At 37.7% G+C, this 26,562-nt stretch overlaps 1 protein-coding gene across 1 annotated transcript in view; it reads right to left on the bottom strand.

The window, feature by feature from the left end:
• Positions 1-22,537: 22,537 nt before the first annotated feature.
• Positions 22,538-26,562, bottom strand: part of AHR (aryl hydrocarbon receptor) — a 48,207-nt gene continuing 44,182 nt past the window's right edge. Inside the window, exon 11 of the mRNA XM_010378420.2 lies at positions 22,538-25,778. Coding sequence (XP_010376722.2) covers positions 25,635-25,778 — 144 coding nt within the window. The 3' untranslated portion in view covers positions 22,538-25,634. The remainder of the gene's footprint in view (positions 25,779-26,562) is intronic.

The following is a 26,562-nucleotide window of genomic DNA, read 5'->3' as shown; positions in this document are numbered from 1 at the left end:
TGCACACACACACACACACTGCATTGAAATGATTGCTTACAAATAGCATATGAAAGTATATATTAATACATCAGTCATAGGTCATTAAAAATGGCTACCTTTGAAGCCTGGCTTAGGGAGATGGTACTTTCGCTTTATTTATTTATTTATTTTTGAGATGGAGTCTCACTCTGGAGCAGTGGTACAATCCCGGCTCACTGCAACATCTGTCTCCTGGGTTCAACCGAACCTCCCGCCTCAGCCTCCCAAGTAGCTGGGATTACAAGCATGTGCCATCACACTGGGCTAATTTTTTGTATTTTTAGTAGAGACAGGGTTTCACCATGTTGACTAGGCTGGTCTCAAACTCCTGACCTCAAGTGATCCATCTGCCTCGGCCTCCCAAAGTGCTGGGATTACAGGTGTGAGCTGCTATGCCTGGCCTTGCTTTTTATTTCACGCATTCCTTTACTCTGAAATTTTCGCACTAGCAAGTGCTGCTTTTGTAGATTTTTTTGAACGTTTATTAAAGCTTGACTTTGTACAGTGGACACATATTATTTCTGTAAGCTGAAACAAAAAAGATGAACAATTTTTGATTACATAATATTACCAATCCTACCACTGTTTGGTCATCAACATACTATAAACTCTTATTCACTGCATATAATTTATTGCATCAAAGGCCTCTCTTCTCTGGACTCAGCATGAATAAGTGGCTTCCTTCTAACTGCCATGTTCTGCCAGGTGATCAACTCTACAGAGTAAGCAGCCATTTACTAATTTCATGGGGGCAGTTGGAAAAGAGAAAGACACAGATGTGACACAGGACTTCTCAGAAAACTACCACTTCAGTCCATTTCCTGGACTTTCTCCAACACAGCAAACTCTATCCTTTTGGAAGTGCTCCTTCTTCTAGTAGTGGCTCTCAACTAAGGGTGATTTCCTCTCAATTCCAAGGGAGCATTCAACAATGTCTGGAGACATTTTTTGATTATTACACCTGAAGGTGGGCGTGTTACTGATATCTATAGGTGTAGAAGTCAGGAATGCTGCTGAACATCCTACAATGCACAGGACAGACTTCTCTACACAGAAGACTTCTCTAGCACAAATAGTGCTGAGGATGAAAGCCCTTGCTCTACATAGAGATGAAAGGGGCATTCCCTTTAAGTGGTGAGGATATGCTATGATTGCCTCATAAAGTCAGCTTGTACCATTCATAACTGTATTGATGGCTTGTGTCAAGCTTTAAATACTCATGGATTTTTAACTAAAGCAATTAAGGAGAATTGGAGGCTCTAGATCCTTTAATGGGTATATTGCCACCATTATAAAATCAGAAAAAGAATCAGCTACTATGAACTTTATTGACAGGAATTCCAAATTGACTATGAATGTTAAATGCTCTCTCAGCATCAGTTATATCTAGTATCACAGCTTCTAGCAGTCAGGGTTGTGACCAGAATGATTTTTCTTCCTTTCTTGACATTTTTTGGTTTGTTCTTTTTTTCAAAATCATTCTCAACAAGTGTGTGTGTGTGTTGGGGGCAGAAGGGGTGGAGAAGGACTTGAATTTGATTAGAACAAGAATATATTTAAAAAATTGTATGTAGCATGAACAGAAGATCTAAATGCAAAATAACAGCAGAAAAAATGGAGAGTAGCAGGTTAACACAAGCTAGTGAGAGGTGAAATAATAAAAAAATTGTGCAGACTTGTAAGGACATAATCCATTATTCTAGTTGTCTCCTGATCTGGTTTTGAGCTTCCTGGTGTTCAAAATAAAAAGGGAATCATTTACAATTTGTTAGGGAAAAATAGGCTGTTTTCTTAGTTCTAACACTTAAATAAAAGGCATATGGATCTTTTCTAAGAGGTTTAACTATGTACCCTAGAGTAAATAGAGTAATATGTCTTATAAGGAAACTAAGATAAAAACAACACAACAAACCTCAGTGAAACACTTTCTGCAGATGACCCAAATGATAGGGCTGAACCACAAAGAGTTATCTGATAGTCAAGTTTGAGTGAAAGAAAATTTAAGAATATCTTTATAAGTGATATGGAGAAATAACCATATCACTTACCTTTATAAGTGATATGGAGAAATGACCATATCACTTATAAAGATTATATACTTCAGGTGTGGAGATAACATTAAACTCTTCCACATAGTGAAAAGCTAGATTGGGGGACGGGGTAGAAGAGTATAGGAAATTTTTATAAATCTGTCTGCTTAGGCAGAGAAATGTCAGATAAGTTTAACGTGGACAGATGCATTATTTGTATTCCAAGGACTACCTTAAATAAGAACTCTGGGCCACAGGGACCATACAAGAAAAGAGCCTGAGATCTTTTATCATAAGTCAGGTTTTATTTAAGTATTTTCCTTGGAATGCTAGCACCATGTGATAAGCTCTGCAAATGGTTTCAGTGTCAAATGAGTTTGAAAAATATTGCATACCAAGTTCCATATTTTGGAAAATTACAACACATATTAATACATTAGAGACCTGTAGTAAAGGAACCTGATTAACTTTTATTTGCCCAGTGTTTCCCAAACTTATTTGATAATGAAATCTGCATGTTAACATCTTGTGTGATTGATATTCTATAAAACACACACTGAAAAACATTTTGTAGAATGTTTCTGAAGATATCAACTCAATGTGCTATCGAGATTAAAATCACCAAGAAAATGTCATAGTGAAAAATGTTACAGGAACAGTAGACATTAACTCAATGTTCTTGCATGCCCCGGTCCAGAATAGAATATTCTGATATATCTACACTTCAAACAAGTTTACAATGGAAGTATGGCCTTCTCAAAATTCCAAACGGCTGGTAAAAATCTACTATCTATTAAAAGTTAGGCATATGGATGATACTCAGAAGTGAAATTTCCTTTCTATACTATAAAATTCATTGGGTAATTTGACTTTTGAAATGAATTTTTAAATGCTGTAGTTTGCAAATTGAAGGAAAATATGGGAGTCTATAATCCAAGTCTTGTGTTACTTTCATTTAAAACTGAAATATTCTCATAACTTTTTAAATATCCAATTTGCAATTTAAGCTTTTTCTTCAATACGTACACAAATGTAAAAGTAAATTTTGTAAGTGGCAGAGGCACACATACTTTTCCAGAAAATACGGAATTCTGGAAAAAACAGTCATCTTGAATATCCTATAATATATGGCACAAATGTCCATTGAGAGACATTTAATTTCATATCTCACTTGAATCAAGGAGAGAAACATCCTGAAAGACTGGTCAGCCAAATGGCCAAATCATTCTAAAATCTGGTTATATTAATTTACTATACAAATGAGAGGCACTTGAGGCAGAATAAGCATTAATTATCTCACATTCTAGCCTCAATTTCCTCAACCATGAGAATAATAACTCCTCAATAGATTCTACAACAGTAATCCTGCCTTATTTCTTCGGATTAGCCCATAGTTGAATATAGAAACTAAGGGAAATTGTATATCCTTGAAGAATGTAGTTAAACCAGTGGTTCAATACTTATTGTATCCTCTCAAAGACCACCATGAGATTTTTTTTTTATTATACTTTAAGTTCTAGGGTACATGTGCACAATGTGCAGGTTTGTTACATATGTATACATGTGCCATGTTGGTGTGCTGTACCCATTAACTCGTCATTTACATTAGGTATATTTCCTAATACTATCCCTCCCCTCTACCCCCACCCCACAACAGGCCCCAGTGTGTGATGTTCCCCTTCCTATGTCCAAGTGTTCTCATTGTTCAATTCCCACCTATGAGTGAGAACATGCAGTGTTTGTTTTCTTGTCCTTGCAATAGTTTGCTGAGAACGATAGCTTCCAGCTTCATCCATGTCCCTACAAAGGACATGAACGCATCCTTTTTTATGGCTGCATAGTATTCCATGGTGTATATGTGTCACATTTTGTTAATCCAGTCTATCATTTATGGACATTTGGGTTGGTTCCAAGTCCTTGCTATTGTGAATAGTGCCACAGTAAACATACATGTGCATGTGTCTTTATAGCAGCATGATTTGTAATCCTTTGGATATATACCCAGCAATGGGATCCCTGGGTCAAAAGGTATTTCTAGTTCTAGATCCTTTAGGAATCGCCACACTGTCTTCTACAATCATTGAACTAGTTTACAGTCCCACCAACAGTGTAAAAGTGTTCCTATTTCTCCACATCCTCTCCAGCACCTGTTGTTTCCTGATTTTTTAATGATTGCCATTCTAACTGGTGTGAGATGGTATCTCATTGTGGTTTTGATTTGCATTTCTCTGATGACCAGTGATGATAAGCATTTTTCTTCAAAGAGAATGAAATACCTAGAAATCCAACTTACAAGGGATGTGAAGGACCTCTTCAAGGAGAACTACAAACCACTGCTCAATGAAATAAAAGAAGACACAAACAAATGGAAGAACATTCAATGCTCATGGATAGGAATAATTGATATCATGAAAATGGCCATACTGCCCAAGGTAATTTATAGATTCAATGTCATCCCTATCAAGCTACCAATGACTTTCTTCACAGAATTGGAAAAAACTACTTTAAAGTTCATATGGAACCAAAAAAGAGCCCACATTGCCAAGTCAATCCTAAGCCAAAAGAACAAAGCTGGAGGCATCACGCTACCTGACTTCAAACTATACTACAAGGCTACAGTAACCAAAACAGCATGGTACCAGTACCAAAACAGAGCTATAGACCAATGGAACAGAACAGAGTCCTCAGAAATAATATTACACATCTACAACCATCTGATCTTTGACAAACCTGACAAAAACAAGCAATGGGGAAAGGATTCCCTATTTAATAAATGGTGCTGGGAAAACTGGCTAGCCATAGGTAGAAAGCTGAAACTGGATCCCTTCCTTACACATTATACAAAAATTAATTCAAGATGGATTAAAGACTTAAATATTAGACCTAAAACCATAAAAATCCTAGAAGAAAACCTAAGCAATACCACTCAGGACATAGGCATGGGCAAGGACTTCATGTCTAAAACAACAAAAGCAATGACAACAAAAGCCAAAATTGACAAATGGGATCTAATTAAACTAAAGAGCTTCTGCACAGCAAAAGAAACTACCATCAGAGTGAACAGGCAACCTACAGAATGGGAGAAAGTTTTTGCAATCTACTCATCTGACAAAGGGCTAATATCCAGAATTTACAAAGAACTCAAACAAATTTATAAAAAAAAAGCAACCCCATCAAAAAGTGGGCAAAGGATATGAACAGACAGTTCTCAAAAGAAGACATTTATGCAGCCAACAGACGGATGAAAAAAATGCTCACTATGAGATATTTTTAAACGTTTGAACTTGGAAATCAGATGACTTGAGTAATCCTAGCTACTTGGGAGGCTGAGGCAGGAGAATTGCTTGAACTCGAGAGGTGGAGGTTTTGGTTAGCTGAGATTGCACCCTTGCACCCCAGCCTGAGCAACAAGAGCAAAACTCCATTAAAAAAAAAAAAAAGATATCATTAGTTATTAGCTGTGTGGTATTTAATACTATTGGAGTCACCCTTTTTCATAACAACTCACCTTCTAGTGTACTAGTCAGAATCAGTTCTGATAATGGATATAAAATTTCTGTGCAATAAAGTTCTGAACAAATATATGCTGCACTATATCCAGGAAAGAAGAGCTTTTGTGACAGTTTTGGGTCACTTTTCTCTTTTAATAGTCTTTTCTTATACCTTACTGGATAATAATATGATGATATAGATAAAAACTTGTTTTTTTTTTTTATATACAAACATCTTAAGATATATAGCTGTAAAAAGTGTCCCCAAAATAGCTTTGTTAATTTTAAATGCAGAACTAACACTTAAAGATGTGTAACTGACATTGTTTATATAATGTCTCACCCACTGTAATACAGCCATTTTTCTTCCAGGAATCAGGCCAATTTGTAGGATTATTTGCAAAGACCAGACATTTATCAGGACCCTTTTGCAGAAACACATGTGGGGCTGTACGCAATGCATTTCCTGGCTTCTGACATGAGCTAAACATCTGTTCAAGGCAAGGCTGCAATGAAACTGTCAGTTGGCTATTCTTCCACATTTCTTTGCAATGCCAAGGCAAGGCTGGGGCCCAGAAGGCATGACTGTCAGCCTCGTCAAGTGGAGGTTCTTTTGTAGGTCCCAAGGCATCTGAGAGTGGAGAGGAGGGACAGGAAGTGCTGCCAAACCTTCCTGTCCTTCCCTGCAGAAGTTATCAAAGCCAGGGAGAAGTATAGAAAACAGCTCTCCTATTTTTCTCTAGCAATGGAGGAGTAAATGCATCTCTTGGCTTCATTAAGATCTGTAACTATTGTATTAGTGTCCCATTGCTGCTGTAACAACTTACCACAACTTAGTGGCTTAAAAAACACAAATGTATTATCTTAACAGTACTAAAATCAAGGTGCTGATAGAGCTGTGTTCTTTCCGGTGGCACTAAGGGAGAATTTTTAGTTTCCTTGCCTTTTGTAGCTTTTAGGGGCAGCCTGCATTCCTTGGCTTGTGACCCTTTATCTTCAAGGCCATCATCATAGCATCTTCGAATCTCTCTCTCTGACCTCTTCTTCTGTTATCACATCCCCTCCTCCACCCTCCTCTTAGAAGGACCCTTGTGATTATATTAGCACCTCCCCATCTTGATGTCCTTAACTTAATCACACATGCTAAGTACGTCTTCTGTCTACCTCAGCTATCTTAGTCATCTTCATGGCTCTTTTGAAAAACTGCCTTTTAAACATAAGATTTCTTTTAAAAAAAAATTTATAACTTAATCATGTGTAAGACTAGGGTACTTGTATTAACCCTATGTGGATATAGTGAGTAAATGAAATAACCTGAATTAAGCAACTGGCAGAAAAACAGAGCAAAGCACACACATGATGCTTTTAGGTCTACTCTCTGGAAAAGCTCTTAATTAGCAGGTGCAAAGCATAGATCTGTCTCGGCCACTACCTGTGTGACATGAACAGGCTACTTTACTTCTTTGGTCTTCGTTTCCTCAGCTCTAAGTGTATAACTTGGGTTTTCTCATCATCCTGTGAGAATTGGTATTAATGACTCAGTTTTAATATGACCCCACCTATGAAAGGAAGGACTTACAAGCTCCCCACAGTCTCACCTATTTATTTTTATAAAGGTATTAAGAGGATACTTCACGTGGATTCACCCAGTGAACTCTCTCAAGAATTTCCAATTGGGGCCACTTTGGTTTACTCTGGTCCAGCAAGGAAAACAGATAATATGTAGGATAGGAAATAACAGATGATTTAAGACAATCGTGTCTGGGAACATGAAAGAGGGCAAAAAGCAAAGAATTTCATAGCCATTGCAAATAACCATAAGTTAAGTGACAGCCTCTGGAAAGACAGGATTGAAACCACTATTCATAGCCATCATCCCTTTACCGAGGCACTACTTCTACACTGAGCCAATTCATCTCCTGTAAAAACTGCAAAGTTTTATTTGCCAACATTTTATCTAACGGTACTCATGAATAGCATAGTTCACTTCCAATATTCTACGTCATTGTATTTACTTTCTGCATCCTTATTTGAATAATTTAAATCCTACCATAAAAGAATACGTGGCAGCTTACATTAAAACTTTAAAAAAAGGATGTGATATCAAGAGGGATGTAACAAATGAAGTAGGAATAGCAGTAAGGCAGAAACACACATACTTTTGCCTGAAATAAAGGCAGAAGGAAGCTGTTGCATGTAAGTAAAAAACCTGAATTCTGTGCTTCCTGGAAGTGTAAACAAGAAGTAAGCAAATTAAATTATACAGAATTTTGCCAGAAAGGACAAGTATATTTTAAGTCTGAACGCTGACTTACTTCTGCACCAATAGAATAATGGGCAGTGTAAAGAACCCTTAGGAAAAGTTTTTACTCAATGGGTAAAACTATAAATTTGCCTTATAATTATGATGATGATGGTGGTGGTGGCAGAGGTGATGTTTTTGATAGAAAAATATTTTTACTATTATGAGGTTTCCATGAAGGATGAATTTTCTTAGCCTTTTGACTCATTAAAAAGGACAGGAGGCAGAGAAATACTAAGTAGAAAAGGGTGGGGTCCCTGGCAAGGGTTCCTCAAGCCTGAACCCACAGCCCTAAATGAGAACTTCACATCCTTGTTTTCCCACCCGAATGTTGCCTTTTCCAAAACCACCATGGCCTGCCCCACCCCCTACCCTGTACCCATAAAATCCCCAAGCTCCACTGGCAGGAGAGCAGAGAGGAGCAGCAGAAAAGGAAAGAAGAGAAGCAGCAGCTGCATGTCAGATAAACGGCTTGACGGAGGGACTTTAGAGAAGGGTTTGGCCGGGGTGGTGGAACTCCCGGGGAAGATTATCTTTCCACTCCATTCCCATTTTAGCTCCCCTGCCCACTGAGAGCCACTTCCTCCACTCACTAAAATCCTCCATATACACCGCCCTTCAATTCATTTGTGTGACCTGATTATTCCTGGATATCAGACAAGAACATGGGCACCAAGAGGGCAGGGTGTAAAAGGCTGCCACTCTGATCCTCCACTGAGCTGGTTAACGCTTAGCTGTCCACGGATGGCAAATTCTAAAAGAGCACGGATTGTGACACATGCCCTCTGGGGTCCTGGGGTCACGGATGTCCCCTCCCAGATGGCAGAGCTAAAAGAGCATTGTAACACACTTAGACACTGCTGCAGGGCCTGCACAGAACCTGCTTCTGCCGGAAAGGAGCAACTGGCCGGTTCCAGCATTCGTTCACCCCTGCTCCTGCACCTGCTGATCTGCGTGCTCCCCCTTCTGTGAAACGTTCAGAGCTGCGGGCTGAGTAAACGAGCCTCCCCTTCACAACTCCCATGAAGGGGTCTAGGGAAATATCCCTTCTCATCATCACTTAATTCTCCCCATGGTAGAAGGGCAAAGTGGGCGGCAGCCACTGTCCACACTCCTCAAATATGTGAAGTAAATTTATCAATAGTACCGGTCATGAAGAACTTGGTCCTTTTTCCATTTTTGTCTATCTAGAATTGTAGGAGTCATTGACATGGAACGTAGGTTGGCTCTTCCCAGTTAGAGTATCCCAGAATAGTCTGTTCTTAGGTTTAGATTGGAGCGGGGGGAATGGGGTGGGCCATCCTCCTTTGGCTCTCAGGCTAAGTTGTGGTGACATGTTTAATAATGATGACATGCTTTTAAAAGAATGATTACTTTTTTCTCCCCCTTCTTTATCTGTTTATGCTTTGTCAAGTTATTTCTGAAAAGCTTCAAAATTCAAATAAAAAAGAGGGGTGCTATTTAGTTTTGAGGGCCCTTTAAATTCTCCACCAAAGTCTGTTTCCTTTTTTTCCCATAAACAGATGGTAGTCAGGCCTACAGTTGTAGCTATGTACAACCACGGGACTATGTTCATGGGTACAGCAGAAGTGATATGTACCAACTTCTTACTTGTTCTCTCACAGCTCCGTGGCCTGCACATATCCCTCCCATTCCTTCCTCCTGATTAGAAAAGGCAGTGTTGGAACCATATTGACAATGAAAGAGTTGCCTCATCACCTGAGTTTGCTTTGTGGAGCAGAGCCACCTACATTAAACAAATAAACACCTAATGTTTAAAGAATGCATTTTTTGGTATTTCATTATACCAGTTTGGCTTCACTCTAATACAGACTTGCCGAATAATAGGAGTTCACAATTCTTTAGCACCAATTATCATGTACCAGTCATTGTGCTGAGCAAGTTGAATGCATTATCTTATTTGGCTCCCATAAAGATTCTATAAAGTAGGGCCATTTTGTTATCTTCTTTTTACAGAAGAAGAAATAAAGGCACAGAACAGTTAATTAAACTCCCTAATCACATATCTAGCAAGGGAGCAGAGCCTGAATTCAAACCCAGCATATCCTTCCCCAAATCTTAAATATCACAGCATATTCCCTTTTATAAAGACTTGGGGCAAAGTGTTCAAGTCAGGGTTTCAAAGGTTTTTCCATGGGGAGTAAGAGTGGTGTAATTTGAGAATAGAGAATTTTATCAGATGTGCCATGCTATTTATCTCAAATAACAGTTGCCTCTGCAGCCTAGACTGGGATGCAGTCAAGAGAGCAGGATAGGCCGGCAATCTAGGTTGAAAGAGCAGGCAGAGCCAGCCATGATTAGAGATGGAGACAATTCCCCATGAATCTCTTGTGTTTCTGCACATCCTGTGAGCAGTGGGACTGCTTTTTATCTGAGCAAACTTTTCAAGGATATCTGTATAGTAAGCAGCCTTAAAAGACAGAGATGGTATCCCTCTTTAGAGCAAAGGATCAGGTATGCATTCTGCCCATTACAAAACCCTAACCTCAGGGTTCCTCTCCTGGAATTGCATGTGTAGATGCCACCTGGCTCTCTTTGTGTTGCCTTGTGGGGAATCAACACAAATCCTATTGCTGTGAGTAATAAACTTCTCCTGCCTCTGATACCAGAGTCTCATGTCATTTTGCCAGCATCCATCAAACTGTGACTGGCTAACTTGCTATCTTCAAAGTAGGGTAAAATCTCCACAGCTCTTCACAGTAAGGTAAGATTTTCTATTCTCTTCTATTTGCAGTGAATCTTCCTATTCAAAGATAGTCTGAATTTTCTACATATCAGTCGATTCCATAAGGAGGAATACAAATGTCTTCAAAGACAGTAGAAATTAACACTTGAAAAAAGAATTTAAGCTAACGTAATTCTGAAACACAAATTTTAGTCACAGTGTCTAATCTTTACGCCGAAGTCCCCAAGTTAGATTTCGATACTGTAAGATGTCAGGAAATATGTAGTTTAAAAATGTTTAAAGGACATTAACCTTTTAGTAAAAAATATTAAGTAACCATATAGGACTGTGGGAAAATAGAGTTGAAGATAAATTTGTAGACATCTCACAAGCATTGGGACGCCCAGCTTTACCTGAAAGGAGGGTGAAACCATAATTCTGCACAAAAGGAAAACAAATATTTTACTTATCAAGGCTAAAAATAAAATTGTGTGAATATGTTGTTTTCCTTAAGAATAAAGCCAACTTCTTGTGCTGTGGAATGAATACTAAGACCCAAGCTAAGAATTAATGAGATAATTTTATCACAGACAATGATCCTTGCACAAAACAGTCTCTAAGCCTTGTATTTTTCAAACATAATGTTGGGGGCATAAAATACATTATCTCAAAGATCACATCTAAGATGCAAGTTAATGCAACTGTATATTCTCAGAAGTAGAAGGATACTTAGTAGTGATAAAGTATAACACACATTAGAATTTTGAATTATTTTCTTATTAATTCTAAGTGATCATTTCTAGAAATAAGATCATTACATTATAAAGCAGGTTATTTCATCTCCAGTCATCTCTCAATGATAGTTTTCTTTACATTAAGGTAAAGGTCTGTTAACTTTTATCAATGATCCTGGTTTAATTTCTGGGCCCCAAATGAGAATCTTCACTTTCCATGCTAGAATATCAGTTATTTGAAGGATGTAATCATATCACAGATCACTCTTCTCTTTTTCAGTATATTAATCACTGGTTCTTACAATGTGTGAATTATAAGATTCTTATATGTATCAAGTTGTTTCTCCACAATATTGGTTGTTCTTTTTAACATATGAGTTGTTTCATGCTTGACTGTATACTTTAGATATCACCCATAGAGTTCGGTCCATCTTACCCCTTGAGAAATTTTGCTGGAGATGGAGGGACTAGTGTCAGAAACTGACCCCCAGGGTCTGAGGATCTGCCCAAGATGGTGGTGGTGGGGTTGTAGGTGGGGGTGAGAACTGGAGGCAGGACTGGCTGTGCCTAGGATGGGATTTTAAGCCTAAACTCAACAGCATAGGAGAGCTACTGGGGCCAACTTTATCTAGAAAGTTTTGATATCTTAAAGGTCTACTAGGAGATTAGAAGAGAAGGGCAGTTCACCTAACGGAGGCAGTTTTGCTTTTCAGGTGAGAGTCAGAAGCGCAGTCAGGGTCATGGTGTAGTCTGGGGCAGGTCTCCTTACTCTAATAATTGCATTTTAAGATTATACTAATGATTTTCAAGAATTATAGAAAGAGGGTCAAAAGTAAATCAGAAATCAGGAAAAAGGAGAGTACAATGTTATAGAAGCCAAAGTAAGAAAGTCTCAAGGAATGAAGATTTCTTGACTTAATAGACCATTTGTACCTAGAAAATTGGGAATAAATTCAGACTGTGAAGGTTTAAGAAACAGAGGTTGGTAAAGAAGTAAGGAAGTAAAGAAAGTGTCTTAGCCAGCTGCTCTTTCAAATGTATAGCAACTTAAAAAAGAAAGAAAAATCTAGTGGTAGTTGTATTTCGCTTTTAGAAGAGGGTTGGAAGACCTGGTGTTTGATAGATCAGTAGGGTGAATATAGTTAACACTATTATACATTTCAAAATAGCAAGAAGAGAACAATTTGAATGTTCCTAGCATAAAGAGTAGATACATATTTGAGATGATGGATGTCTCAATTATCCTGATTTGATTATATGAATGCATCGAATTATTACATGAACCTTGAAAATGTTTGCATCTATTATATATCAATTAAAAAACAGAAAAAAAAAACTGGAGATATTTTGCCATTATAGAAGAAGAAAACCATAATAAGAACATATTTTAGGAAAAAAAAGAGAAAGAAACTCATGTATTTAATGGTAGAAGATGCAACAAAAAGAGGTAAGGAAAATCTGAGGAGATAGTTGATAGAAAGGAACACAAAAGGCATAAAGTAGAAAACTGAAGAGTATTTCAGACTGTTTTCAGTCAAGTTGGAGATAATGTCATTCTAGAGTGAGAAGATGAAAATACTTAGGGGTGGTGGTGCGGCAGAGGCTGTGTTTATCTCTTATGTACAGGAAGCACAGAGGTAGTAGGCAGACCAGGGATTGACTGTCTGGTAGTTCCAAGTCATGAGAAACCTGGCTCATTCTATTTTTTCTTCACCATCCTAGTTGATGGCTTCTGTCATCACGGTTCAAAGTGGCTGGTGGCTCTCTAGATACATATGTGTTGGTTACAAAGAGGAAAAGCAGAAATTGCTCATTTTAGTTGTATTAAGTCCCTTTAAGCAGCCTTCCTGGAAGTATTATACAATATTTTTGCTTTCATATATTTGGGCAGAAGTTATGTTAGTTATGCCTATCTACAAAGGAGGCTGGAAAATGTGGTCTTTTATTTCCTCAATGTAACCAGTGAAAAGTCAGGGCTCTCTTACTAAGGAAGGGAAGATATCTCTGTAGGCAACTGTCAGTCTCTGCCACTGACAGGATAAGACTCTGTGGTGGAGCCAGTTATTTCTGTTTTGTGACTAGCAAGACTGCATATCAGGAAAACACAGTATTTTTGGCCAGGGCCATGGACTGGATCAGCAGTTACTAATAAGTGAGAAAATTCAGAATATAAACAAAAATATTTCTGAAATCCTAAAACTGAGGTCCAGGTTGCTAGACTATGAAAAAAAAAAATGTATACTCAAAGAGAACAAGAGGGGTGCAGACCTAGTTGAATAAGGAAGAAAAGATTGGAAAAGGAGATACTAAGTTGACAGAGGTAAGGCAGTTACAAATGCTCGAAGTCTGAGGTGTGGCTGTACTTAGCTGGAACAGAAAAATAGGTTATTATAGTTGATGTGTAGAAGCTATGAGAAAAAAGCAAGAAGGGCCATCGATAAGGATGATGTTAGGAGATAAAAGAAGAAAGGAACATTTTAGGAGGTTAAAAAGTGGGTGTAGTCCATGGAAGGCGAGCCAAAACAAGGTGGGGCATCACCTCACCCAGAAAATGCAAGGGGTCCAGGAACTCCCTCCCCTCACCAAGGGAAGCTGTGTGGGACTGTGCCATGAGGAACAGTGCACTCCAGCCCAGAGACTACACTTTTCCCATGGTCTTCACAACCCACAGATCTGGAGATTCCCCTGGGTGTCTACACCACTAGGGCCCTGGGTTTCAAGCACAAAACTGAGCGGCCTTTAGGGCAGACACTGAGCTAGCTGCAGGAGATTTTTTTTTTTTCATCCCCCAGTGGCACCTGGAACATCAGCAAGACAGAACCATTCACTCCCCTGGAAAGGGGGCTGAAGCCAGGGAGCCAAGTGGTCTAGCTCAGCGGATCCCACCCCCACAGAACCCAGCAAGCTAAGATCCACTGGCTTGAAATTCTTGCTGCCAGCACAGCAATCTGAAGTCGACCCAGGATGCTCAAGCTTGGTTAGGGAAGGGGTGTCCACCATTACTGAGGCTTGAGTAGGTGGTTTTCCCCTCACAGTGTAAAGAAAGCCATGGGGAAGTTCCAACTGGGTAGAGCCCTCCACAGCTCAGCAAAGCCACTGTAGCCAGACTGCCTCTCTAGATTCCTCCTCTCTGGGCAAGGCATCTCTGAAAGAAAGGCAGCAGCCCCAGTCAGGGGCTTATAGATAAAACCCCCATCTCCAAAACCCCCATCTCCCTGGGACAGAGCACCTGGGGGAAGGGGTGGCTGTGGGTGCAGCTTCAACAGACTTAAACATTCCTGCCTGCCAGCTCTGAAGAGAGCAGCAGCTCTCCCAGCACAGCACTTGAGCTCTGCTAAGCTACAGACTGCCTCCTCAAGTGGGTCACTGACCCCCGTGCCTCCTGACGGGGAGACACCTTCCAGCAGGGGTCAACAGACACCTCACACAGGAGAGCTCTGGCTGGCATCTGGTGGGTACCCCTCTGGGGTGAAGCTTCCAGAGGAAGGAACAGGCAGCAATCTTTGCTGTTCTGCAGCCTCTGCTGGTGATACTCAGGCAAACAGGGTATGGAGCGGACTTCCAGCAAACTCCAACCAACCTCTAGCAAAGGGGTCTGACTGTTGGAAAGAAAACTAACAAACAGAAAGGAAGAGCATCAACGTCATCAAAAAGGATGTACGCAAAGAAACCCCATCCGAAGGCCACCAACATCAAAGACCAAAGGTAGATAAATCCATGAAGATGGGGAGAAACCAGTGCAAAAAGGCTGAAAATTCCAAAAACCAGAACACCTCTTCTATTCCAAAGGGTCACAACTCCTTGCCAGAAAGGGAACAAAACTGGATGGAGAATGAGTTTGACGAATTGACAGAAGTAAGCTTCAGAAGGTGGGTAATAACAAACTCCTCTGAGCTAAAGGAGCATGTTCTAACCCAATGCAAGGAAACTAAGAACCTTGAAAAAAGACAAATTGCTAACTAGAATAACCAGTTTAGAGAAGAATATAAACGACCTGATGGAGATGAAAAACAACACGAAAACTTCATGAAGCATACAAAAGTATCAATAGCTGAATTGATCAAGCAGAAGTAAGGATATCAGAGATTGAAGATAAACTTAATGAAATAAAGCACGAAGACAAGAGAAAAAAGAATGAAAAGGAATGAATAAAGCCTCCAAGAAATACGTGAAAAGACCAAATCTACATTTGATTGGTGTACCTGAAAGTGACAGGGAGAATGGAACCAAGTTGGAAAACACTCTTCAGGATATTATCCAGGAGAACTTCCTCAACCTAGCAAGAAAGGCCAATATTCAAATTCAGGAAATACAGAGAACACCATGAACATACTCCCCAAGACAAGCAACCTCAAGACACATAATCATCAGATTCACCAAAGTTGAAATGAAGGAAAAAATGTTAAGGGCAGCCAGAGAGAAAGGTCGGAATAACCACAAAGGGAAGGCCATCAGACCAACAATGGATCTCTCAACAGAAACCCTACAAGCCAGAAGAGAGTGGGGGCCAATACTCAACATTCTTGAAGAAAATAATTTTCAACACAGAATTTCATATCCAGCCAAACTAAGCTTCATAAGCAAAGGAGAAATAAAATCCTTTACAGACAAGGAAATGCTGAGAGATTTTGTCACCACCAGGCCTGCCTTACAAGAACTCCTAAAGGAAGCACTAAAAATGGAAAGGAACAGCTGGTACCAGCCACTGCAAAAATGTACCAAATTGTAAAGACCATTGACACTGTGAAGAAATTGCATTAAGTAACGAGCAAAATAACCAGCTAGCAACATAATGACAGGATCAAATTCAGACATAACAATATTAACCTTAAATGTAAATGGGCTAAATGCCCCAATTAAAAGACACAGGCTGGCAAATTGGATAAAGAGTCAAGAACCATCAGTGTGCTGTATTCAGGAGACCCATCTCACATGCAAAGACACATATGGGCTCAAAATAAAGGGATGGAGTAATATTTACAAAACAAATGGAAAGCAAAAAAAGCAGGAGTTGCAATCCTAGTCTGATGAAACAGACTTCAAACCACCAACAATCAAGAGAGACAAGGGCATCTATGGGATCAATGCAACAAGAAGAACTAACTATCCTAAATAGATATGCACCCAATACAGGAGCACCCAGGTTAATAAAGCAAGAGACCTACAAAGAGACCTAGATTCCCACACAATAATAGTGGGAGACTAACACCCCATTGTCAATGTTAGATCAACGAGACAGAAAATTAACAAGGATATTCAGGACTTGAACTCAGCTCTGGACCAAGTGAACCTAATAGACACCTACAAAACTCTCCACCCCAAATCAACAGAATATACATTCTTCTCAGCACCATATCACACTTATTCTAAAATTGACCACATAATTGGAAGTAAAACACTCCTCAGAAAATGCAAAAGAATGGAAATCATAACAAACAGTCTCTCAGATCACAGTGCAATCAAATTAGAACTCCAGATTAAGAAACTCACACATCAAAACAGCACAACTACCTGGAAACTGAACAACCTGCTCCTGAATGACTACTGGGTAAATAATGAAATTAAGGCAGAAATAAAGAAGTTCTTTGAAACCAATGAGAACAAAGACACAACGTACCAGAATAACTAGGACACAGCTAAAGCAGTGTGTAGAGGGAAATTTATAGCACTAAGTTCCTACAAGAGAAAGCAGGAAAGATCTAAAATTGACACTCTAACGTCACAATTAAAAGAACTAGAGAAGCAAGAGCAAACAAATTAAAAAGCTAGCAGAAGACAAGAAATAACTAAGATCAGAGCAGAACTGAAGGAGATACAGACCTGAAAAACTCTTCTAAAAATCAATGAAGCTAGGAGATGGTTTTTTGAAAAGATCAACAAAATAGATAGACCACTAGCCAGAATAATAAAGAAGAGAAAAAAATCAAATAGACACAATAAAAAATGATAAAGGGGATATCACCACTGATCCCAAAGAAACACAAACTACCATCAGAGAATACTATAAACACCTCTACACAAATAAAATAGAAAATCTAGAAGAAACAGATAAATTTCTGGATATGTACACCCTCCCAAGACTAAACCAAGAAGAAGTTGAATCCCTGAATAGACCAATAACAAGTTCTGAAATTGAGGCAGTAATTAATAGCCTACCAACCAAAAAAAGTCCAGGACTGGATGGATTCACAGCTGAATTCTACCATAGGTACAAAGAGGAGCTGGTACCATTCCTTTTGAAATGAGTCCAAACAATAGAAAAAGAGGGACTCCTTCCTAACTCATTTTATGAGGCCAGCATCATCCTGATATCAAAAGCTGGCTGAGACACAATAAAAAAAGAAAATTTCAGGCCTAGACAAGGATGCCCTCTCTCAACACTCCTATTCAACATAGTATTGGAAGTTCTGTCCAGGGCAATTGGGCAAGATAAAGAACTAAAGCGTATTCAAATAGGAAGAGAGGAAGTCAAACTGTCCCTGTTTGCAGACGACATGATTATATATTTAGAAAACCCCATCATCTCACCCAAAATCTCCTTAAGCTGATAAGCAACTTCAGCAAAGTCTCAGGACACAAAATCAATGTGCAAAAATCACAAGCATTCCTATACACCAATAACAGACAAACAGAGAGCCAAATCATGAGCGAACTCCCATTCACAACTGCTTCAAAGAGAATAAAATACCTAGGAACACAACTTACAAGGGATGTGAAGAACCTCTTCAAGGAGAACTACAAACCACTGCACAAGGAAATAAGAGAGGACACAAACAAATGGAAAAACATTCCATGCTCATGGATAGGAATAATCAATATCATGAAAATGGCCATACTGCCCAAAGTAATTTATAGATTAAGTGTTATCTCCATCAAGCTACCAGTGAATTTCTTCACAGAATTAGAAAAAAACTACTTTAAATTTCCTATGGAACCAAAAACGAGCCCACATAGCCAAGACAGTCCTAAGCAAAAACCACAAAACTGGAGGCATCATGCTACCTGACTTCAAACTATACTACAAGGCTACAGTAACCAAAACAGCATGGTACTGGTACCAAAACAGATATATACACCAATGGAACAGAATAGAGGCCTCAGAAGTAACACCACACATCTACAACTATCCAATCTTTGACAAACCTGACAAAAATAAGCAATGGGGAAACGATTCCCTATTTAATAAATGGTGTTGGGAAAACTGGCTAGCCATATGCAGAAAACTGAAAGTGGATCCCTTCCTTATACCTTATACAAAAAACTCAAGACGGATTAAAGACATAAATGTAAGACCTAAAACTATAAAAACCCTAGAAGAAAACTTAGGCAATACCATTCAGGACATAGGCATGGGCAAAGATTTCATGACTAAAACACCAAAAGCAATGGTAACAAAAGCCAGAATTGACAAATGGGATATAATTAAAGAGCTTCTACATCTACACAGCAAAAGAAACTATCATCAGAGTGAACAGGCATCGTACAGAATGGGAGAAAACTTTTGCAATCTATCCATCTGACAAAGGGCTAATATCCAGAATCTACAAAGAACTTAAACAAATTTACAAGAAAAAAAAAAAAACCCCATCAAAAAATGGGCGAAGGATATGAACAGACACTTCTGAAAAGAAGACATTTATGCTGTCAACAAACATATGAAAAAAAGCTCATCATCACTGGTCATTAGAGAAATGCAAATCAAAACCACAATGAGATACCATCTCATGCCAGTTAGAATGGCAATCATTAAAAAGTCAGGAAACAACAGATGCTGGAGAGGATGTGGAGAAATAGGAATGCTTTTACACTGTTGGTGGGAGTGTAAATTAGTTCAACCATTGTGGAAGACAGCATGGCAATTCCTCAAGGATCTAGAACTAGGAATACCATTTGACCCAGCAATCCCATTACTGGGTATATACCCAAAGGATTATAAATCATTCTACTATAAAGACATATGCACACATATGTTTACTGCAGCACTATTCACAATAGCAAAGACTTGGAACCAACCCAAATGTCCATCAACGACAGACTGGATAAAGAGAATGTGGTATACTACAAGGATACAGTAACCAAAACAGCATGGTACTGGTACCAAAACAGATATACAGACCAATGGAACAGAACAGAGACCTCAGAAGTAACACCACACGTCTACAACCATCCGATCTTTGACAAACCTGACAAAAATAAGCAATGGGGAAAGGATTCCCGATTTACTAAATGGTGTTGGGAAAACTGGCAGCATGGAATACTATGCAGCCATAAAAAAGGATGAGTTAATGTTCTTTGCAGGGACATGGATGAAGCTGGAAACCATCATTCTCAGCAAACTAACACAGGAACAGAAAACCAAACACTGCATGTTCTCACTCATAAGTGGGAGTTGAACAACAAGAACACACGGACACAGGGAGGGGAACATCACACACCAGTGGGGGGCTAGGGGAGGGATACCATTAGGAGAAATATCTAATGTAGATCACAGGTTGATGGGTGCAGCACACAACCATGGCACGTGTATACCTATGTAACAAACCTGCACGTTCTGCACATGTACTCCAGAACTTAAATTAAAAAATAAAAAGATATTCATCAAATCAGTAATGAGGACTGATGGCAATGTAGAGTTTTACCTCCAACTAAGAGGTTGTGAAGATATAGGAAAATAGTAATGAGAGATATAAAGATACTTGTCATGTGGCAATAAAAAACTATTTTTATACAAAAGCAATTAAAAAATTATTGTGGAATAATTTTAGATTTACAGAAAAGTCAAAAGGTTATAGAGTTTCTTTATTCTCTTCAGCTAGGTACCTCTAATGTTTTATCTAACCATGGCACATTGGTCAAAACTAAAAAATTAACAATGATGCGGTACTATTAACTAAAGAGTTCTGCAGATTCTCAGTAATGCCCTTTTTCTATGAAGGACGCCATCCAAGATCTCACATTAAATTCAGTCATCATGCCTCCTTAGCCTCCTCTGCTCTGTGACAATTATTCAGTCTTTTTCTGTGACAGTGACACTTTAAAAAAAATCCTCTCAGAAATTTTGTGGCATGTCCCTGAATCTGGGTTTGATGTTTTCTCATAATTAGACCAAGGCTATATGTTTTTAAGAATATCAGGAAGCTTTGAGACCTACACTTCTCAAAGCATCATATCAGGTAAATCATGTTGTATCAACATGACTTTTCATTGGTGGTTAACCTTGATCACTTGGTTAAGGTAGTGCTTGCCAGAGTTCAACAATGTAAAGTTATTTTCTTCTCTTTCTGTACTCTATTCCTTAAAAGCAAGTCATTAAGTCTAGCTCGTATTTCCAGGGGAGGAGAACTAAGATCACGCATCAGAGGACATAGTAGCTACCAATATTATTTGGTATTCTTCTATAGGAAAGATGTGCTCCTTCTCCCCCATTTATTTTTCAACCATTTTATTTATATCAGTATGGATTCCTGGATATTCTTTGTGCTGTAATCTAATGCTATCATCATTTATTTAGTTGCTCAAATTATTCCAGTTTTGGCTACTGGCAGCTAAGTATTTTATATAAATCACTGAATCCTCCAGCAATCCAGTGAGACAGGTACTGTTAGTCTTATTTCACAGAAAAGGAATCTTAGGCTCAGAGAAAGTAAGAAACCTTCCCAGTGACATATCTTATTTGTGGCAAAGCCAGGATTTATACCTAGTAGTCTGACTCCAGCGTCTATGTGTTTAGCTTAGCTATGCTATGCTGCTCTCTAAGGGAAAGAATTGCTCCACAAATGTCAATCAGAGGTAAGGCATTGAATTACCACTTCTTAGATAGTACATACAGAAAGAGCCACAAATGGTCAAAATGAAGCCTGCTGCCAGGTGGGAGGAGGAATGAGTGGTTAACAAAGGAAAGAGAAGAGATAACAGGAGCTTATAGGACAACTAATGTCATGGAAGAGAAGAAAAAAGTTCATTGAAAGTGCAATCAATTTGGTTGCAGGGCCATAGAAAATGAGGCTATTGTAAGAAGTTTAGTGAACGAACACAGCAGTATAATGGAAGGATGGAAAACAAAACCAGATTTCAGGAGATCAAAACTGTTACAAAGGAAGAAGGTAAAGAAGTAATTTAATAGAGAAGGAAGTGCAGGTTCAAGTAATTTTTTTCCAGGATGGAGGAGGACCCATTCACAGGGAATCCTACAGAAAAGGAGAGCCTCTCAGAAGGGAGTTGTCAAAGCTGTGTGCATGAGAATGAGAAAGGACGGGGGCTAACCCTGGAGTTCAGGAACCTCTCCTCCTCACATACTGTAGGTAAGTCCAAGGATAGAGGAATCGCTGAGGTGAGACCAAGGATAGAGCAATTGCTGAGGTGAAGGTACAGACAAACTTAGGATGATACCCTCAATTTTCTTAGTAAAAACGGAAAGTCATCTGCAGACAGTGAAAGACATTAGACAGATGTCATCCAGTCCTGTCAGTGGCCAATGTCCCTGAGTCGGTGTTTGGTAGAGCTGGTGAAATTGGACAATCTAGAGTCGTTCATGGTGACAGAAATCACCTAAGTGTAAGCAGAGATGCACTCAGGTTATCTGGATTTTTACTTGAATTTTTTCAGATCAAAGAGTTAAAACTAAATATTTTAGGTAATTCTTAAAGACTCAGAGTTAGTCTAAAATGTTCAGAATTAAGTATGATGCTAACTTATGATATGCTAGTGGAGAAAAATACCACATTGTAAAGAAGAGATATAAATCTAATAGAAAAATAACTGTCACGAGAATGAAAACTTCTCAGAAATTTTTCTTCGATCAATTCTAATTGCAGAATTTTTCATGAATGTTCAACAGTCATTAATTTAAGGCCAAAGGCTTCTATATCATTTATACTTATTAAACAGATATACTAAGTTTGGGCAATGGTTTTTCTAAACTAAGCAAAAAATACAGCTAACAAGGGTTATTTCAAATTTCTTCAGAAATATTCGTAAAATATTATTAAAATGGGATTTTGGATTTTAATCTAAAATACAGTACTACACTGATAACACAGGGCTTAAAAAAAGTTCATTTCAGAAGTAATTTAATTTATGAAGCTACTGAGAGTGTTTTTTATATACAGATAAAGGTCAAACATTGGGGGCAAAATTGTCTAAGAAGTTTATGAATTGACTTAACATATCACTAAGCATTGTAGATTGCCCTCATCTAACATAGTTATAATACTATAGTATAAATGATAATCTCCTTTACATGGACCAGAGAGAAGAATTTACATTAAGCCATGTTATCCATGTTTGTTATTTTATTATTTATTGTATACAACTTTGATAATAAGGACATCATAAATCATACTTTAAGCAAAAATCTATGCATGATATATGTAAGCAGTAACACTTTGAAGAAAAAAGCCATGAAAGCATTTACCTAAAATTTAGTAACATCGAAAACCACTAGTTTGTGCATAGTAATGATTGAAATCTTCATAATACACTAGAATACTGGTAAGTCTTCAGGTATTATAAGAAAAACCTGGTATAGGAAAAGACTCAATGAGACACATCCACATCCTTAAATGTGCACATCATCTAGAAATAAATCTCTCAATGTAGCGGTGCACTAAGCATCCTTTGTTTGGCACTTAATACAGACAAACGGGTATTTGGTTTAATGTGATTTTATTATTCTTAGATACATTTTAGTTATTTTATATAGATAAAAATATACAATATTGCTTTTAAAACTTTTAATTTTATAACTGTATAACTGATTGTCATCATATTCACGATTAAAAAGCCTATTTTTCTACTAAACAGTTTATCCAGTAACATGTGGAAGAGAGTAACAAAAATGGTTTATGTAAGACTTATAATAAAAGGTTTAGATGTAAAAATAGAGTATTAATCTAGACCACTGGTCTAAATCCTTAAAAGAATACCTCATGCTGGAAACAAATTATGAAATGTTTCAGACAAATTTTCAAAACTTAAATTGATTCTACAGGTTCAAAGTTTTGACTGAAAATACACAGAACTGAGAGATATTTTGTACGAAGACACTTTTATATACATTAATTTACTAAAAAAAGTAAAAGAAATAACTTTTTTTTTTTTTTTTGAGATGGAGTCTCGGTCTATTGCCAGGCTGGAGTGCAGTGGTGTGATCTCAGCTCTGCAACCTCTGTCTCCCGGGTTCAGGCTATTTTCCTGCCTCAGACTCCCCAGTAGCTACGACTACAGGCTCACGCCACCATGCTCAGCTAATTTTTGTATTTTTAGCAGAGACAGAGTTTCACCATGTTGGTCAGGATGGTCTCGATCTCTTGACCTCGTGATCCACCCTCTTCGCCCTCCTCCCAAAGTGCTGGGATTACAGGCGTGAGCCACTGCACCTGGCCGAAAATTGTATTTTAATACATCTCAGTTTGGGATTCCATCAGATTTTAAAATAATACATGTAAAATGTGTCTAAGTTCTTCAGCTCTCATAGCTAAAGGAAAGAATAGCTGAGTGTGGTGGCTCATGCCTGTAATCCCAACATTTTGGGAGGCCAAGGTGGGAGGCTCACCTGAGGTCAGGAGTTTGAGACCAGCCTGGCCAACATGGTGAAACCCGTTTCTACTAAAAATACAAAAATTAGCTGGGCATGGTGGCACATACCTGTAATCCCAGCAACTTGGTAGGCTAAGGCAAGAGAATCGCTTGAACCCAGGAGGTAGAGGTTGCAGTGAGCCAAGAATGTGCCACTGCACTCCAGTCTGGGCGGCAGAGTGAGACTCTGTCTCAAAAAAAAAAAAAAAAGAAGAAGAAAAAAAGAAGAAAAGATGGTGTCATGTTTTCTTTTAAGCCATTTCAGGACAGTAAAGTTGGTAGAGTGATTAATTTGCCTACTGGTAAAGAAGATCAATATATCATTAAAAACAACCTAATGTTTGAAGGTAAATGAACTGTGTGGTTGTCTTTTTCTTAATACCAACTTTAAGCATTTGGATTCATTACTTTACTTCTTACAAAGACACACTGATAAAGTATGAAAAGCTCCAACAAATTATTTAAGTGCATATATAAGGTATGGACTTTTTAAAATGAAAAACTGCAAATATCTTACAAATAATTTTGTTCATTATATCTATACAATGCACCATTCAATTCACTCATTACAATACTTTGCACCAAACATTGCTATCTGCAATCTTAACACTCCTCAAATATGAGAAAAACAAATAGTTTCCACTGTTCTAAGAAGCGAAATTTATAAAGTCAACACAATATATTATCAAGGTTTATAGGTCTAAAACAGTTTTTAAAGATAATTTATACACATTGAAATGGGTGCTTTGCTTAATATAATTAAAAAGTTAGAAATAAAGCTTCCTGCAATTTAATAAACATGGTTGCAGTTAACAGCAGAGTTTTCACATTGCAACATTCAACTATCATCATGGAGTCTTCAATAAAGGTAAAGAGTGGTATATTTCTTCTGAAAACACTGTTGAGAAACTTAAGTGCGATTGTCTTAATATTTTTATAATAATTAAGAATAATTTGGAAAGACATTTTACTTTTAAATTTTTTCAACATAAGGCACATAGCAACATTTATAGTCTAGAAACAACTAAATTATGTAATAATTATTTTTTCAATCATTATTTGCCCTTTACCTAAAGAAAATGGGTGAGTAGAAGAGTTAAAACGTGCCTGAATTAATGAAAATGGTTGGATTTAGGAAATACAAATAATATTTGTGTGCAGAAAGGTATTAATTTAAAAAAGAAAAAGAATACTTTATATAAAATATACATCCTACAGTGTTACAGGTAGAAAAAAATGTGAGGCACTTAGATGAACAGTGGAGGAGGAAAGCACTGAGATCATCTTTTTATAAAAAGCACCAAACCATTTATTTTAACATCCGAGATAAAAGCAGAGGTTAACATGATAGGAAAAACTAGTTTAGTTCTGTAACTTTGTATTTGGGGAACTAATAAGAATCCAGTAGTTCAAAACTCAAAGTATTTTATTTTTATTCTGACAGAAATAATTCAAATAGAGAATGTTTTCTAATTTAAAAAAGTCTTAGTTTCCCTGATAAAGTTTTGCATATTTTGTGGTGCTCAGAATAATGTGAAATGTAGATGGTATCTCACTACTCTGTGGCAGTACACTTTCTATCTTAATGACTATAGTATAGGTACTATTTTGATACCATTTTTAAACTTCCTTTTCTAAAAGCAAAAATTAAAATTTGGTTTGGAATAATTGTGAATAGCATGCATCAGTGCCTCCATGTGAACTTGCTGACGTCCAACAGTGACAGTTTTATTATTCCATAATCCTTCACAAACTAATTTAATCCAAAAACCAGGGTCAAAATTGGGCTTGGAATTACAGGAATCCACTGGATGTCAAATCAGGAAAAGGTCTGGCTTCTGACGGATGATGAAGTGGCTGAAGATGTGTGGTAGCCTGAGTGTTATTTATGTTATTTAATTCAGCTGGATATGTTTCATTTAAAACTCCATTCTGAAACTGAAAACAAAAATGGTGATGCAACTTATTGGAATAGATCTTCCAAGTATCTTAAGCCACTAAATAATACATTAACATGTATTTTTAAAATCTTACCCCTGAGAGTTGTAAACTTTAAGTTCCTTTACTGCTGCCAAATTTAAATCTTTCACACAGTGAAGACATACTGAGGACATATTATGTATTAGTTGCATTTATAACCTGTTTTTCCATTAATCTGACAGGAAATTTTGAACATGGTACAGATGAGTGATACAGCTGTCTCATTTCAGATTGCCTTTGGGTCAGGCAGGAATTGATGGGTCAAAGAGCACCAGTCAGGAATTACAGTTAAATATTCTCTGTCATAAGTAGGTTTGCTTTGACCAGGTTTCAAGTTATAGGTGTCAATGAACTGATTATATTCAGGAATCTTACATTGGAATGCAAAACTTTTCCAAAAAAGGCAGCTTCTGATTTTCTAAATGTTTCTAAATATTCCTAAAATATTACACCACAGGTATGATTTTCATAACTGATTTCTTATTCATACTTTTAATTAATACTACTGAAAGCATAGTTCTAATTACAGAATCAAGTTACCAAAAGAAAATGCCCTTTCTTGTTTTCTTACACTGCAATGAATCTTGTTTTTTATAACTGCTAGTAGAAAAAAGAAAAATAAAAAGGAACGACATGAAGATGCACAGCTCTGTAGAGTTTTATAGATTATAGAGCCTTTATATTTTAGTTAGTGGAAGTTCTGGAAACTTTAAAACAGATTAAAATCATAGCCTTAATTGCT

This window comes from Rhinopithecus roxellana, chromosome 6 (assembly GCF_007565055.1).
Source record: "Rhinopithecus roxellana isolate Shanxi Qingling chromosome 6, ASM756505v1, whole genome shotgun sequence".
Lineage (NCBI taxonomy): Eukaryota > Metazoa > Chordata > Mammalia > Primates > Cercopithecidae > Rhinopithecus > Rhinopithecus roxellana.
Note: the sequence above shows the minus strand (reverse complement) of the source record. Positions and strands in the feature narration are given on the sequence as shown.